Here is a 15,550-nt window from a genome sequence, read left to right on the forward strand (position 1 = left end):
AAGCTGCAAGATAAATACAGAAAAACATGATCCCAGACTGTATCAAGATCCCCTACTTGAATGCCTTTCAGCCTTCTCAGGGATCAGTGTCAGAGAAGTAACATGCTGCCCATCGGGAATGCTGTACTAAGAAAAGCTGTTCTTGACAGAAATCACACTCGGATGCACAGGGGGCTGCAGGTCTCCCCTCCTTCCCTCCCACCCCTGCGCGCTCTGTCTGATCTGAGCGCTGCAGCTCTTGGCACAGCTGTTTTCACCCACTCCCATGCTGCCACTGGTGGTTTTGCTGAACTTCCTCCAGCACACATTAGCAGTGATACTAATGTATAAATAACTATTTTCAGAGCTGCTTCAGAGAGGTTGACTAAAGCATGGTAATTAGTTACTTAATATGTCTCTTTACCCTCCCTTCTTTGCTATGCAAATAGGAAGGGGGAAATTCTAGCCCCAATGAAGTGAAATGGCAAAGCCCTGAGTGCTCTCACCCAGGTGTGCAGGGTGACACTTGAAGGACAGGAACAGGAGGAGACAGACATTTCACAAAGAAAAAGCAAAACACATTGAAATGTTTAACATTTTAAGTGGTACTAATTGAGACATGAAAGCACTGCAGCAGCTGTGAGTGCATCAGGAACAGCAGGACATCCTCTTCTTCCCCATCCCTTCCCACCTGCAGAAGAGGTGAGGAAGGAAGTACTGTAGGAAGCTGGTGAGAACGTGGGAGGCAAACAGTGACTAGGTGAGACACAGAAGAAGGGGGAAGAGGAGAAGGAGAAGATGCTGAGCGGACTCAGGTGCTACTTGGTTTCGTAGTTCTGGGGGAAAAGTTCTGGGCATTAGGAAAATGGGGAGAGCCTGCCTGTGAGTTACTTGTTGGGTAATGCTTAGGAGGGAAGTGGGGTAGTGGGTTGCTGAATTTATTCTCCCTTGGTGGGAAAAGGAGCGAAGCAAGGATGCATTACGCTGTTAATTTGTATACTTGATATAAAGGATACCTACTGCTATGCTCCTCCTAAAATCTGCTTGTAGCCTCGTGTTAAGCTGTCAGATGCTCACTTTGACTATAAGGCAACGCCGCGAAGCCTTCCTGACAGTTTCTGGAAGGACACCGCAGTCTTCATCTTCTGCATATCTACTGCATGGGAAACCTTCCATTTACCTGCAGTGTTGCCTCTCTTTTCTTTTGGAAGAAAATCTAATCTGAAACAGTTTAAAATGTTTTAATGTCTGCTGGAAGATTGAATTCTGTGAAAGGCTCTGTACTAGGCTACAGCTTATTTTGAAAAATCTGGCTTGTAATTTCCCATTCCCTGCCCTGAAATCTCAGCACAGAACCTCAAAAAGAGAACTGGGAGGGCCGTAGGGTGTATTAAGATGAGATGTATCCAAATAACTGTCTGTCCTTCTTATACATTCCTCCTCCTCCTGTTTCACTTCTCTCTCTCATCTCCAGCTTTGATGCCTTTGTGCTGCATCTTTCAATGCTTTCTAACTTTATTATACATAGTAAAAATGTTAGTTTCTTTTGAGGGGGGAGTTACGGAATGCAATAGTAAAGCAGTATGACATACACTGGCTTCCCAGAGTAAGTTTTTAAGATGGAAAAGCTGGAGATGTAAGATGGCTGCTTACCACCCACTGCTTTCTTCATGGAGGCAAATGCCAAACTGAAGTGTTTTGTGTGGTTTGTTTCTTGTGAAGTTTGTGGTAGGTTGTTTTTTTTTTTTTTTTTTTTTTGGATGAAGGGAGATGGCAACTATCAATAATAGAATTCCACATGAGGAATAAGATGCCCATTGAATTCCACCCTTTATGAGAACTAAACTTACCTACTGCCAAAAGTAGATGGGGTTTGGCTTTTATTTGTTCTGTCTTGTTGCCTGCATATTTGAGGTAAGCCAGATAAAATGGAAATAGCAAGGTTTAACATGTTAATTGCCAAAAGTACTGAGTTACTGGGAGTAAAATTTTCAAACATATCTAAAGTAAAGTAGGTGTGGAAAAATTGTCCCTCATTTCAGCTGCTTTTTATCATAACAATGTTTGGTTCCCATGATCATTTAAGTAAAAGGTTTTACTGGACTTACAGGCTTCTGCTGATACTTAAGATAGGACAGTCAGCACATAAATTAGGTTAGCATCATCTGCTGGTCATGTGGAATGCCACCATGACCACAAATCTGCAATGTGTTAGATTACTCTGTATGGAGATTTTATGAAGACTAAAAATACTGTTGAAAATACAAAGATAACCCATGGGTTCTAGGGTTATATGAGAGCTTTCAAATTATACCCAGTTATAATCACTATACCACAAAATTCTCTAAATTACTGTTTAAATGATATAAGTAGCTCAGGCTTTAAGTCAGAAACTTATTTCATTTCAATTCTTAACATAACTTTATATCGAAATAGATTTAGAAACTATTTCCAAATAGTTTCTTGGTTTCAATTCCATATTCTTCACTTCTGATTCTCAGGATAATTTTTTTAATGTTGTAAAGATCTCCAGAGAGCCTCGAGGTATTTTGAGCTCTCACAGTGCTGTTCTTCCCTCTTTGTCTAACAGATCAGTCACCAAATAAGACTTTTAAACTCATTCAATGGATAGCTAAACCAGTTTGAGTTTTGCATGCTGTTTTACTCTTGAAGTTTAAACAAGCTAATTAGTAACTCTGATACAAGAATACTCACAGGAAAAAAAACACTTATCCCCTTTTATATTCAAATTATATACTTTAAAATTTGTAACCGGTTTTCCATAGCTCTTCCATAACTAAGTCAGCTGTTTAAGGTATAAATAAACCTGTAAACCTTCTTTGAAACATAATAGGCACTTCTATGATATTTCCAATCGCCTTGTATTTCTCACAAGGCCCAGTTTATTTTATCTTCACTTTCTTGAGCACCAACTGTACGGTGTTTTTTACAGAGCACGTTCAGTGTGTGTTTGTTCTTCAGAAGTTGTACCTACAAGGTTGTGACGTATCAATAGGTGGCAGGTAAAGGCAAGCAATTGGTTTACTTGAGGGATCATTAAACAAAACATTAATCTTACATCTCTTTATTGAAAGCCATTAACTTGCATTGGATGAAGTAAAGATTAAGAAAAAAGCCATGTTTCTTAACTAGAAGCATTGAGACAACCCTAACCTCGTGTGTGCAATGAAATAGGCCTCTTATTTTTATTACTGCTTAACATAAATAAATAGTGTTTGGCACATGTATTTTAAAACCGTTTTGCAGCGGGCTAGTGTGACCAGAAGGGTTGTGAAACCACTTTAGGTTCCAAGGCTGGGATTTTTTAAATTATTTTCCGCTTTTGCGTTGTTTTTTCACTCTACGCGAGCCACTCTGAATCTCCAAGGTGCGCACGAACACCCTGTACGTGGGTGGAGGTGTTGACTTGGGTGGCAGCGGCAGCACGGGGCAGGCCGGGCCACAACCCCGCGGGCACGGAGCCGAGCGGGACCGCTCCCTCCCGGCCAGGCCGCCTCCCGTGGGGGGCTCCGGGCGGACCGGGCCTAGGCCGCCCCGAGGCCTCGGGCCCCGCGAACTACAACACCCAGCAGGCACCGCGCGGCGCGGCGGGGGCGGTGCCGGCGAGGCGGTGCGGAGCGCAGGCGCGGCGGCGTCGCGCTGCGTTGAGCAAGGCGGGGTGCGATTGGCTGCGGGCGGCGGCCGGGCGTGGGCCGCGCAGTGACGGAAGGAGCGGGGCAAATGGCGGCGCGATGGTCCCGGGCCCCGGCCCCCGCGCGGCGCTAAGCCCGGCGCGGAGGAAGCGGCGCCGGAGGAGGCGGCGCCGGGGGCCCTGACGGCCCTAACGGCCCTAACGGCTCTAAGGGCCCGCGCGGCCGCGCCACCGGCGGGGGAGCCCCGGCGGGCAGCGCCTCGGCCAGGCGGCGGCAGCGAGCGGCGCCCGCAGTCCCGGCCCCAGCCCGCAGCGCGCCGGGAGCGGGCCCGGCCCCGCCGCCACCGCCCTCGCCCAGGTGGGTCCGGGACCGGGCGCCGGCGGCGGAGCTGGAGCCGGGGGGGGGCGCGGCGGGGCCCGGCCGCTGCAGGCCCCGGGGGGGGCCGGGCCGGGGCCGTGCGGTGCGGTGCGGGGCTGCCCCGCGCCCCGTCCGGGGGGAGGGGGCGGCCGGAAGGGAAATGACATCAGGCGGCGGCGGGCGGGCACGGCCTGACCCGGTTCCGCCCGCGGCCCCGCGGGGGGGGAGGGAGGGAGGCAGAGGAGGAACTGTCACCGCGGGCCCGCGGCAGCGCCCCGCTGCCGGCCGCGCTCCGTCCCTCGCTTATGTAAGGCAGTGGGGGGCGGCAGCCACGAGCGGGGCCGCCCCAGGCGCTGCCTGCCCCGCCGGCCCGGGCCCGCCGAGCCCCCCCGCTAGGCGGGAGGTTTATTTCCCGGCCTCGCTCTGGGCTTCCTGCGCCGCTCCGGGGAGCGCAGCGCGTTGTGAGGGGAGAGGGGGCAGGCAGCGGGGGCAGGGGGAGGCTGGCTGGGGTTTTTGCTTCACTCTAAGCAAAAAGTGGGGCAGAACTGTAAGTAAAGAGTAAAAATCCAGCCCCGTGCGTGTTCCGAGGTCAGGAAGCGCATCTGTACTTCCTTCTCTTTAATCTTAGGCTAAGCTGTGCGTTCATACCGTGTAGTACTTATCTTCCCTCAATACTTAGCTTTCATCCTGTTTACATACTATATAATATACATTCAGAACTTCTTACGAAACAATCTTGACTTTTAATCCTATAAATAGGTTGGTCTATATTTTGGAACTCTGCTTTCTGAAAATGAAGTCCTCTTGACTACAAAAACCTTCTCTTTAAAGCTGCTAACCAAGTCTCTTTAAATATGTCATTGTTTTTGCAGGTGCTAAAAACGTAAGGTGTTGGAAATATTTGAGTCAGGCTTTAGGAGAGGAACATTCGCTTGTTGCGAGTCTTTTTCTCACGAGAGTTACATAGAAATTCAGATGTTAATAAATATTTCAATTTAGTTTCAGTCATTGTAAAAACTGGCCTTTCCTGTATAAAGTGTTCTGGTGTTGCAGTTGTAAGCATTTTCAAATGGCCTAAAGTAGAGCTAGTCACTCTGGTTTGGGGGGAGATCTTGGTTTTGCTCTTGGATGGAAGATAGGAGATGGGCTACCTGCAGGGGAGCAAAAAGTACTGGTTTGGCAGTGTCGTGCTTGGAGCAGCATGCAGGAGGCTCACGGCTCTGTGAGAAAAGGGATCAGAGATGGGGTTGAAGAGTAACAGCCACCAGCAGCACCGGTGGTCTGTTTAATTTTCAGCAGTGATCGGAAACAGTCTAGGGAGCAGCAGAATTCTGGTCGGTAGGTAAGCACGTGCCTTTAACGCCCATCTGCTAAACTGCTGGGGAGAGGAGTGTTTCCCCAAGTGGTTGTTCCCTTATCTTTGGCATCACAACAACGCCTGGCTGGTAAACTTCCAAAGCTCGAATTTGATACTCTGAATTCACCAGGGCTTAAAGCTGGGCCTAGGAATTGCTTAGTGCATATAGTAAGTGAAAGTTAGCCTCGTCTGATAAAGGGAGGCTACTGTGGGTGGGACTGTCTTGCTAGAACAAAGTGGTGGAACAACGTTTCTGGAAACCTCTGGCTCTTTTGGCAGAAGCTATGCTAGTGCTTCAGGTTGATAAACTGTGTGTGTCGAGATAAAAATGTGCAGAAAGACGATATATCATTTATTAAGTGGAATAATAATAAAGAGTATTGTCTAACAAATAGTTCCTATGGTAACTTTAATAGTGATGGCTGTAAGCCCTATTTTTGATATACTTTCCTGTAAATGAGGGCAGTTGACACTTAAAAAGTTGGATTTCTCTGAAATGCTCCCCTTCCATCCCTTAGCAGGCTTTTCTCCCCTATGGAGAGCAGCTTAAGACAGAAAGATGGACTTGATTAGATTCAGACCGACTATAAAGAATTACAGTTTCCTATTGATGTTTGGGCCAAAATAAAAAAGGAGACAAATGCTGGTGTATGAAAGAGTTACACTTGTTTTTATGTTGTCATTTGTTCTATAGTTGGACTACTTGTTTTTTTTGGGGGGGAAACCAGCAAACTGGTCTGTCATCCTTCTTAAATCAAACAAAAGTAGGAATAGAACGCATGCAAGGAGCAGTTTAATTTTAATTTTAAGCAGTGTTCCAGTTTAATTTGTTTAAATATAAACTTGATTCTCCTGGCAGAGCAAGCTGTGAATCAGGCTGCAGTTGTAACAGCCAGTGGACAGTCAGGGTTTGTGCTTGTCTGCGTAACGTGTCCTCCATGTTCCTAGCAAGGGACTGTCTCCTTGTTCCTGTCCCTTGATCGAATCACGTGCTCGTGGAGGCTTGCTGTGTACCAGTCTTTACCGTGACTGTGCAGATAAACGTGCTTGCTAAGTAGGTCCGAGTGTGTGCAGAGAAGAACGTGGAGTTGTCATCATTATTTGTGATGAATTAGTATTTAAAGTGTCTGTAGCAACTGAAATACTTTGAAAATCCTTATATTTTTCTACAGAGAATCTAAAACCATACAGTAGTATTGGACTCTAGCAGAGGGCTGCACCTTCAGATGTGGTGAAAATACTGTTTAGTTTCCTGCTGATGCTTTGTGAGAGGAGTACCTTCTATACTTCAAAATCCAAACGTAGAACAAAGCAATACCAAAAGTAATATATCTGTAGCATATTTTTCATAAGGCCTTGTTGTGCTACGTCTTGTTTTATAAGTGTGCAAGGAACTAAACTTTGCATTACGTTGGTAGATGAGCTGCTCATTGCAGAAACCTCAGATGTAGTGATGTTCACAGGTAGATGAGTTAGTCCTTAGAAAGGAGCAGGTGATGTGTCTGTCTAGTGCTTATGCAAAACGTAACTTTCGCCTGTGCTTGTAGGCCCAATAAATGGCAGAGGTGCAATCGTTTGTACTAAAAAGTTTGTGAATTTGTTTCTCTCTTTCTTTTCCAACAGAGAATATGAAACAGGAGCCAAAATGACATCCCGATTTGGAAAGACCTATAGCCGGAAAGGGGGAAACGGCAGTTCAAAGTTTGACGAAGTGTTTTCCAACAAACGGACCACCCTTAGCACAAAATGGGGAGAAACCACCTTCATGGCCAAATTAGGACAGAAGAGGCCCAGTGTCAAACCAGATATTTCCGAAGTTCCTAAAAAACCCAAAGTTGAAGATGAGGTAACAGAGGATCCATTTGGATTTGACAGTGATGAAGAATCTCTTCCTGTCTCTTCAAAGAATTTGTCACAGGCTAAAAGCTCCTCTCAGCTGGACCCCAGTGAAGCTGTTCAGTCTGAGGACTTTGCTTCTCTCCTTGAAGCTAACAACAGAATAAATCAGCCAGACAGCGGAGGAAAACATTGCATCCAGCAAGCAGATATCTTTTGACAATACTGTTCCTCTCTTAAAAGAAAAGAGCACAAGCAAAAATGCGGAAGATGGAGAAAGCAAAGGCAGCAGTGCTAAACTTGTACCTGCAGGTGCGTTTACTCAACTCTCCACTTAGTTTTATTTGTTTTTTTTGCTATTCTACATTTAGACTTGGTGCTTTCTGGGGTTGGTTAAATGTTCTAATCAAACTGTAGCACAACTCATTCTTCATGTAGAGGATATTTTTACTAAGTACTTTTAACTAAAAGTGCCAAAAAACATTCTGTATTTGGCATTTTGGCCTGAGATCCTCGGTACACAAATCCTTATAGCTGCAAATTCAGATACAGTGCTTTAGGTTCCACGTGGTATTTTAGTCTACCTTATGTAGAATGGAATAATAACCTTCCTTTTTAAAATTCATTCTGACCTCAGTGCTCATGTCTTTTTTAAGATGTGGTGTTACATAGTGATGGGTTGGTAGTGGTAGAATGCCTGGTTTTTGAGTAATTGGCTCTAATTTAATGCAGGTACATAGGTACTTCTGTGCAGGTACAGCTTATGATCTGCCTGTTCAGTGATTTGTATAGAAAAAGTAGTCTTCTGAACTTTAGCTGCCTAGAGGTCTGTATTTTTTTTTTTTTTAATTAGCACATTTTTTATCAATGTGTATGTAAAAAGCTTCAGATCTATCAAACAGAATTCTGTTAAACTTTTAGGAGCTCTTTTCAGACCCAAACAGTTCGTAAGAGATCTTTATACTTTAGAAAGAGAATTCACAGACCCCATGGTGCTGAATGCTTCTGTAATTTTGTTCAAGTCATTCTTAGACAAGATCACATGTCATATCTCATTAGAAGTTTTCATATAATGGGCTGATTAAACCGTAGCTTCTAAAATTGGGCAGAAGATCACATTAGATGAACCTTGATGAAGCTGACACCTACTGACTTGCTCTGGATTATCATAATCAACTTTAATGAGAAGAAGTTATGTAACTTTGAATTCTCAGATACAGTTAACTTATTCCTGGGATCAGAAATTTGAGTGGACTTTTTTGCAATAGACAGGAAAGATGCTGAATAGTGCAAGATACGCATAGCTCAGTAATTTGTGAAATAATCTTACTCAAGAAAAAGCGTGGAATGTTGATGGGACTTTAGTTTGACAGAAGGATTGGTGGGATATGTAGTGTTCTTTCAATTTTACTCTTATTTTTGCTGCTGAAATTTTCCTGTTTTTCATGTTGGTTTTTTTTGCATTTTTTTATCTGTAAGTATGGAACACCTTCAGTCTGGAAATACAATTTATGCTTTGCTAAGTTTGAATTTGGTTTTCTTAAGAGATTGGAGAGATTCATCCCCCAATATTTACAAGGAATGAAATAGTAATGAGTTTTCCTGATTGTTGATGTGAGAATGTAGCAGAGCAGATTTTAGAATGAAATGGCTTCGACATAGAAGAGCCTTGTTAGAGCAGTATTTTTCAGGTAGGAAATAAAATATATGAGCTGTGGGGAGAAAATTTGTGTTGCATAAAAGGCTGGAAGGAACAGACCTCAGCAGTTTTATTGGTGCTTCGTTGTTCTGTTAGTGTGGAAAATAACAATGTAGAATACTTAAAACAGAAAAGCTTTTTGTAATTTGCCTGTGTAAATTCCAGAACTCCCTGTTAGACAGTGCCACGTATGCCATAAGTATATATGGCTCTGAAAGGAAGCTGATGAGGCCATCAGTGGTGGTGGTCTGGATGCCAAGAGGGAGGTTACCTCGACAGCTCACTGAAGGAACGAAAGCTCGCCTCTCATGCTTTACTGAAGTATCTGGCACTGGCTGCAAATCAGCCAGCAAGTGAAGGACAAGGTGGTTCTTGGCCTGACAACGCTGTTGTTCCAGAGTGTATTCTTATGGACGGTTTACACCCAGTCATATGAAGATATAAACCCATTTCATAACTCCCAGCTTCAGAAATCAAATACAACTGATAGCGAATCTTTGCGTAACATCTTATTAAATAAGTGTAAGGAAACCAAGACTGGCAATAGTGTTTATTTTGGACAGGAAGTGTAAATGAAACTTTGATAGTTTAAGCAGATATTATGCTTGTGCGTGGACTTAACCAAAATAAATAAAAACAGTCCCTGAAAATGTCACTGAGAGCATTGAGCAATTAGAGAGAGTGGTGTAGTCAGCCACTATGAATGTAGCTACTTCAAAGGCTTCCTTGTTGCATTGACTAGTGAGTAAAGTGTGAAGATACTGGGCTGTCTTTCAGACCTGCAGAGATTTAGTTTGCTCGATATGTGATGGGGGAAGAGGGAACTTGGGGGAGAAAAACAGAGTAACAATAAAGAGGTGGTTTCTTGGTATGTGGTCTCCTAACATATAGCTCATGTACTCACACTGCTTCCACATCCTTCCCTTCCCTAATCGTTCTCCCCTTTCTGGTGACTCTTGAACTCTGCCAGGTTCAACCAGACTTGTTCAAAGGGCTTACAGATTCTTGAGGGAGCAAGTTCTACCGTAGTTGAAGAGAGGGAAGGAGGGGGGAAAAAAAAGGCAGGCAGGTAGAACAGTATTAATATTCCCAGTGTGAGAGAGACTGCAATGTGAGCTCAACCTTAAAACCTTAACCCACACACAGCAGTGTATGTCTGGTAGAGGAAACTAGGCTAAGTCTGTACTGATGTTTGTGTTGTGCTTGTTAACTTAAGTGCAATTTACGAGTCCTTGTCATGATATCGAATGGACAGTGTGTGAGTCAACGTCTCAGGGCTCCCTGATAGCACGTGCCATCGCTGGATCTTAATCCTTATCCCAGAATAAGGTGAAAACTGAGACTGAACACAGCTAGCTGAGAACTATGGTTTGATCTGCTAACTTTGCTCCAGATGAGGCTCCCTACCTCAGTGCTTGTTTCTTTGGTTGTTAAAATGGTGGTGATGCAACGTCAGTTAATTTTAACTACTGTTTGGTATTAAAAAGCAGTCCCCTTTTTTGATTGTTTTAATAGTTGTGCAACCTTGTTGTAATGCAGTTGGGGATCTGTGTCGTTTATTTAAAATGGTGTGCCTTACTGTTTTTTTAAATAGCCTTCAGCTAGTACTTGTAACCATCTCATTTTAAAGGCTTTGAGAAGCTGTTAATGTGGAAAGCTTCTCATAATCTTACCCTTATGTTGCTAGATCGAGACTTAACACTGTCTGAAGAATGTTCATGAGTAATCCTGTATGTAACAGGTAATTTACAGAGAGTAGGAGTTTAGGTAACTTAGAAATAGCAAAAGAGTGTTCTGTATTAGTAGTCACTGCTAGGTCACCTTTGTTAAGGTAGAACTTGGTAGCTAGCAAGTAAGTTGAGTCACTTGAAAATTATCAAGCTGGTAATTCATATCAAGCAAAAATGCAACAGTTTATTAATTAGGTAAACCTTTTATGAGATACTGGCAGTGGAGTAAGATGAAAACCTACAGATCCATACTTAGTTGGATTTCTGAAATACCCTGGAGATTTTTTTTAAATGTTAGACTTATTTTGTGAAGCATAAACTAAAACAGTATTAGACGCTGGATTCATGTTCACCCAAGTTTTAATATAAAAACACTTAAAGCACTGCAGAGCAAATTGTGAGGTGCTAGTTTCAAAAAATTCTCTAATAACTTTTGTTAGAATATGTTAGCTTGTCTGTTGAAATCAATGTTGTGCATTTTTTCAGGTGAAATGTCAAGTCAAAGTGTGATGCAATTTAAGAAATGGTATGACATTTTGTAACTACGTTAGTGTATGAATATATTACAAAATGGATAACTCTTGTTTCCCTGCTCCAGCCACTTCGGTTTAGGGAAATGCTGCTTATGCACTTCTGCCATTCTTATGTGGTGAGTTTGCTGTCAGCCTTTGTGGCATCCTTCTTTAACTCGGGCTTCTGGAGGCTCTACTCCAAGGTGTCGATGTACTTCTGCGGAAAGGGCACTCGTGTCGAGTGATGTTTCAAGTGGTTGGATGTGTCTCATCTGTGCGTGCCTCGTTCCTGTTCCTGGACTGTGTAATAATACTGCTTAGATTAATTCTAAGTTAAAATCTAGGTGTTTTAAATGGGCATGGATTGCTTTAAGTCTTTCGTGTTTTAAACCCTGTGAGTTCTTGAAAATATGTTTTATTTGGTGTAGAGAAACAGAAAACAGGATGGTTTAAAATGTCTTCTCAGAATACAGAGCAGTGTAGGAGTGGTATCCCTTTCTGCTGTGTTGTGGTGTTAAGTATAGTTTTTGGGGTTACTGTCTAGGCAGTGCAATTTGAGTTTGTGCTTTTTTTTTTTTAAGAATAAAAGGACAAATGATAGCCAATCAAGTATTTGTGAAACTTTTGTTTCTTGCCAAACATTTAGAATATTTATGAAAAATGCTCTACTGCATATTGTCATTTGTTATGTAGTAGTACTCAAACAAATCTTTGTTCCCTAAGTTCTTTCACTTATGGGACTGTAAGGAAAAAATTGGCTGTGTAGTGTGTGCTGTGTAGTTCTTATGTATTTCTAGGTAGGTTTTTAATGCCCTTGCTTCTTGCTCAGGGCTCATGTATATATCAGTAGCAAATCAAAATGACAAATGCGATCCTGCTTAATAACTTGGGCTTATGCAGTGCAGAAGTGAATGATTCAACTGTGCTTAACCACTTCAGGACCCACTATGCAGAGTCTGGCTGTATTTAGCTGCTCAAAAGGAGTACTGAGGGAGTAGTGTAACTTGCAGAAAATGGTTGCTCTGAAAAGAAGATGGTTCAAGTCACCGTGTCTGTTCCCTGCAGGCGGTCTTGCTAGAACCATGACGGATGTGTCTGCAAAGCCTCTGCCACCTGATGACGTGGGTGGTGGAGCCCTATCTTCAGAGCAAAGTTTCAGCGTCTGAGCTCTGAGTTTGGTACCACTTTGTAATTACATTTGGTAGCAAGATTTGCCAGGGTCGTATCTTCAAATTCCTTTTTAAGCTTCTATTTTGTGTTTTAACAGTGGCTTGGACATTTAAGATAATACTTAGACTTGAGTAATCTTACCTTATCTTCCTTTGCAGGGCTGTTCAGTACAATTTATTTACCTCTTAGGGAAGAATTTCAGTTAAGTCATGTTCTGTCCAAAAATGGAGCAAAAAGTTGGGGGAAACTGAATGAGGTCTGTGCATTTGGCTGTCTTAGGAGACAGCTGGTAGCAACCATGATTAAAAAGAACAGCAGCTGTCCTCGGACTGGCTCAAAGCATTAGGAAACTGATAGCAAGGAAGGGGAAAGGTTTGAAAGAAAATATGTACCCGTAGAATTTCAGTGTTGTGAAGCTTGTCTAGATGGCTGCAGTTAAGTTGGACATACAGGTAGCTGGAGTTTATCTGCTCAAGTCTTTTCTTCTTTCTGTAGTTTTTATGTTTCCCCTTTTTTGAAGGGGGAAGTTGTCCCGTCTCCCCATGCACGCAGTTTCCTTGCTGTGGTGGTAGCCAAAGTTCAAACTACTGTGATGTGGGTGCTCTTTTTTTTTTTTTTTTTGCTATAACTCAGATACTTTGAAGATTCCCTCCTTGCCCCCTTCTCCATAGACGTTTTTCAAAAGTCTAAAAGGACTGAAATTCTTCATAAATTCCAGTATTTATACTGACTTGCTAAAATAGCAATACTGGAGGAAACAGTGTTTGGGAAGCAATCTTCTGGTTTCTGCAACCCATTTTTCCTAATGAGAGGAAAAGGTACTCTGGATGTCTACATACAGAGCACATGATTTTTTTTCCCAAATCTGTAGCTACCCTTTCCCAAATTATAGTGAGCTTCTTAACTCCACTTTTAGAATCTATACTTTAAAAATCGTTCTTTATTTATAGACTTCATTCATACACTTCATTTTTTAAAAGATCGAGTCAGAAGGTCTCTTGCCAAGAGCTTCTCTCATGTTTAACAAGTTGAAATAAGTTAGCATTCAGAACAGTTGTTCGGTGCTTCTAGAAGAAAGCCTGTTAACAGGCATGCTGCTTAAGCTGACCAAAGTACGCAGGAAAGCAGAAAACAGTTGGTAAGGCAGCCATTTCAGGTTCAAACTGCTGAGATCTGCATTAGTATTACTACCTTAAAATTAACTATGGAAAATGTTCTTCAAATTCCAACTGTTAGTTCATACGTTCATACAGGAAACTGCTACTGTATTCAGTAAAGGTTTCAACATATTTATGAGTGGTGTCTGAACCCAGACTGACTTAGGAGTCTCAGGATGCATTTGTTCTAATGGTTATTAGTGCTGCTATGTTACTTCTGTGTGGTAAGCCCTTCTGAAAAAAGTTGGTGCCAGCTGTTTGTGTTGCCCATGGCACTGTCTGGCGTTCCCTGCGAGGGGGAAGTGGTTCGCTTCCTGGATCAGCTTTTCTCCTGCTGCTCTCAGCAAGTGATGCCCTCCAAACTACCAAGGAGGACGAATGTGGCTGTTCACTGGACTTTCTGTCAGAGGTGAAGGCATGATACAGCTCTGAAAACTCCTGCTGTACAGAGTATAGCAGCTCTTCTGACAGTTGGATTCAATGTTGGACAAAGTCTCATCGCTTCAAGACTGTTTTAGTTTTAGATTTCTGACCAAATGGTCTTGCTTGCACTGTTGTAGAGTTCTTCATTGCGTAATTCTTCATTGTTAGATGAAAAAGGAAGGAATTTCAGCATTACTTCTTAAAACTGTGATATCTCCTACACTTCAGAGAGCTGTGGACTTTGATAACAAATTCGGTGTGAGCATTGATAACATGCTCCATGGTATTTTTGTTTTTTTACGTAATAAATCAGTGTATATGGAGTCACATTATAACTTAGATTGTTATCAGTGTGGATAGATAGAAATGCAAGGCAATAAGGTTAAGAAACAGTCCTGTTTCTCTTGTGGGTATATACTTGTGGAAGAAAAACAGACTTTAAGTGAGGTTTAAGGAATGTTGTAGAAGATTTTAAAGCAAGATTAGGAAGAAGAGTGGAGGAGAAATGTCAGTTTTTCCACCTGTAAAAGACAAGCTGAAAGACTAATATATATAACTTGGATGAGAATACCTATCTGGGAAAATCGAAAGGACTGAAGTGCAAGGGGTCATTTAAGGAAACTAGTAGGGCTTAAATTTGATAGAAATTGAGAGACAGGGTATAGCTGATGACAAGCAACCTAGGCTAATTTTTACTTACATTTTAAATGGAGGAGGAAGTGCCTTCAGTAGCGAAGGAGTAAATTAGTCATTGTAGCTTTGTTTCTCACTTCCCCCAGAAATGTTTGCTGGGAAGACAGTCATGCTAAGCACAATGCTGTGTGCAGCTTGGCCAGGTAAGTACGTGTAGATTGGTATGAAGATGGTGATGAGCTATGCAGTGACTGAAGATGCAGTGAAAGACCGGTGACCGGGCAGAAAATCTGCTGATTGCTGGCTGAAGAGGTGGTAGGTGAGAGGAAAAGCAGTTAGATTGTTACTTAAAAACAAGCTTCCTATGTCTTTGAAAATTAGGCCTGGGATAAAGGCAGGTGATTAGAAGTATGAGTATTTTTCTATGCAAGAGGGGCAGTGCTTGTGTCAGGCTGCCTCTGCAGCCTGCAGGCAGGCCTACGTTTCCACTGAAATATAAGGGTTTTAGAAACAAGTGTTACTCTGGCTGGCAGCAGCTATCATTTTTGCATCAGCATAAGACAGCCTCTCAGAATGGCTGTCGGTAGCATGTCCTCCCAGTGGGGAAAAAGTCTGTGAGGAGTTGCTTTGTATGGCTCAACAGAGGTCCAAGGTGAGAAACAGTCGCATGGTGCTTTGGGTGGTTTGGTCCTGTGCAGCCAGCCACGCGGGGAGGGTGTTGGGCTAACAGGCACATCGCCTTCGGGAAGCCACTGGAGAGCTTGGCCCAAGTTTTTCTTACAGCCCTGTAATAATGTTTGTTGTTTACTTGAGAATTTCCTTGTTTATTGAAAATGTGTAGTTCTTTTAATTGTCTGGCATGTTGCATAATGCTGGTGTGTGGTTATGCTTCATTAGATGGGGGGAAGAACTGGGGGCTGTATCGTGACTAACGGACCCACAGACACCAGCACAGGCTGTGTCCAGGTTTACAAACAAATCTGCTAGGTGTGTGGAGTGAACAGAGTGACTGTTTAGAGATACCATGTTACCAAACTTAAAGGC

At 42.9% G+C, this 15,550-nt stretch overlaps 1 protein-coding gene across 1 annotated transcript in view; it reads left to right on the forward strand.

The window, feature by feature from the left end:
- The first annotated feature begins 3,911 nt into the window (after positions 1 to 3,911).
- Positions 3,912 to 15,550, forward strand: part of WAPL (WAPL cohesin release factor) — a 71,563-nt gene continuing 59,924 nt past the window's right edge. Inside the window, 3 exon segments of the mRNA XM_040563330.1 lie at positions 3,912 to 3,989; positions 6,970 to 7,366; positions 7,368 to 7,494. Of these exon segments, the coding sequence (XP_040419264.1) occupies positions 6,992 to 7,366; positions 7,368 to 7,494 (502 nt within the window). The 5' untranslated portion in view covers positions 3,912 to 3,989; positions 6,970 to 6,991.

This window comes from Cygnus olor, chromosome 7, assembly GCF_009769625.2.
Source record: "Cygnus olor isolate bCygOlo1 chromosome 7, bCygOlo1.pri.v2, whole genome shotgun sequence".
Taxonomy (NCBI): domain Eukaryota; kingdom Metazoa; phylum Chordata; class Aves; order Anseriformes; family Anatidae; genus Cygnus; species Cygnus olor.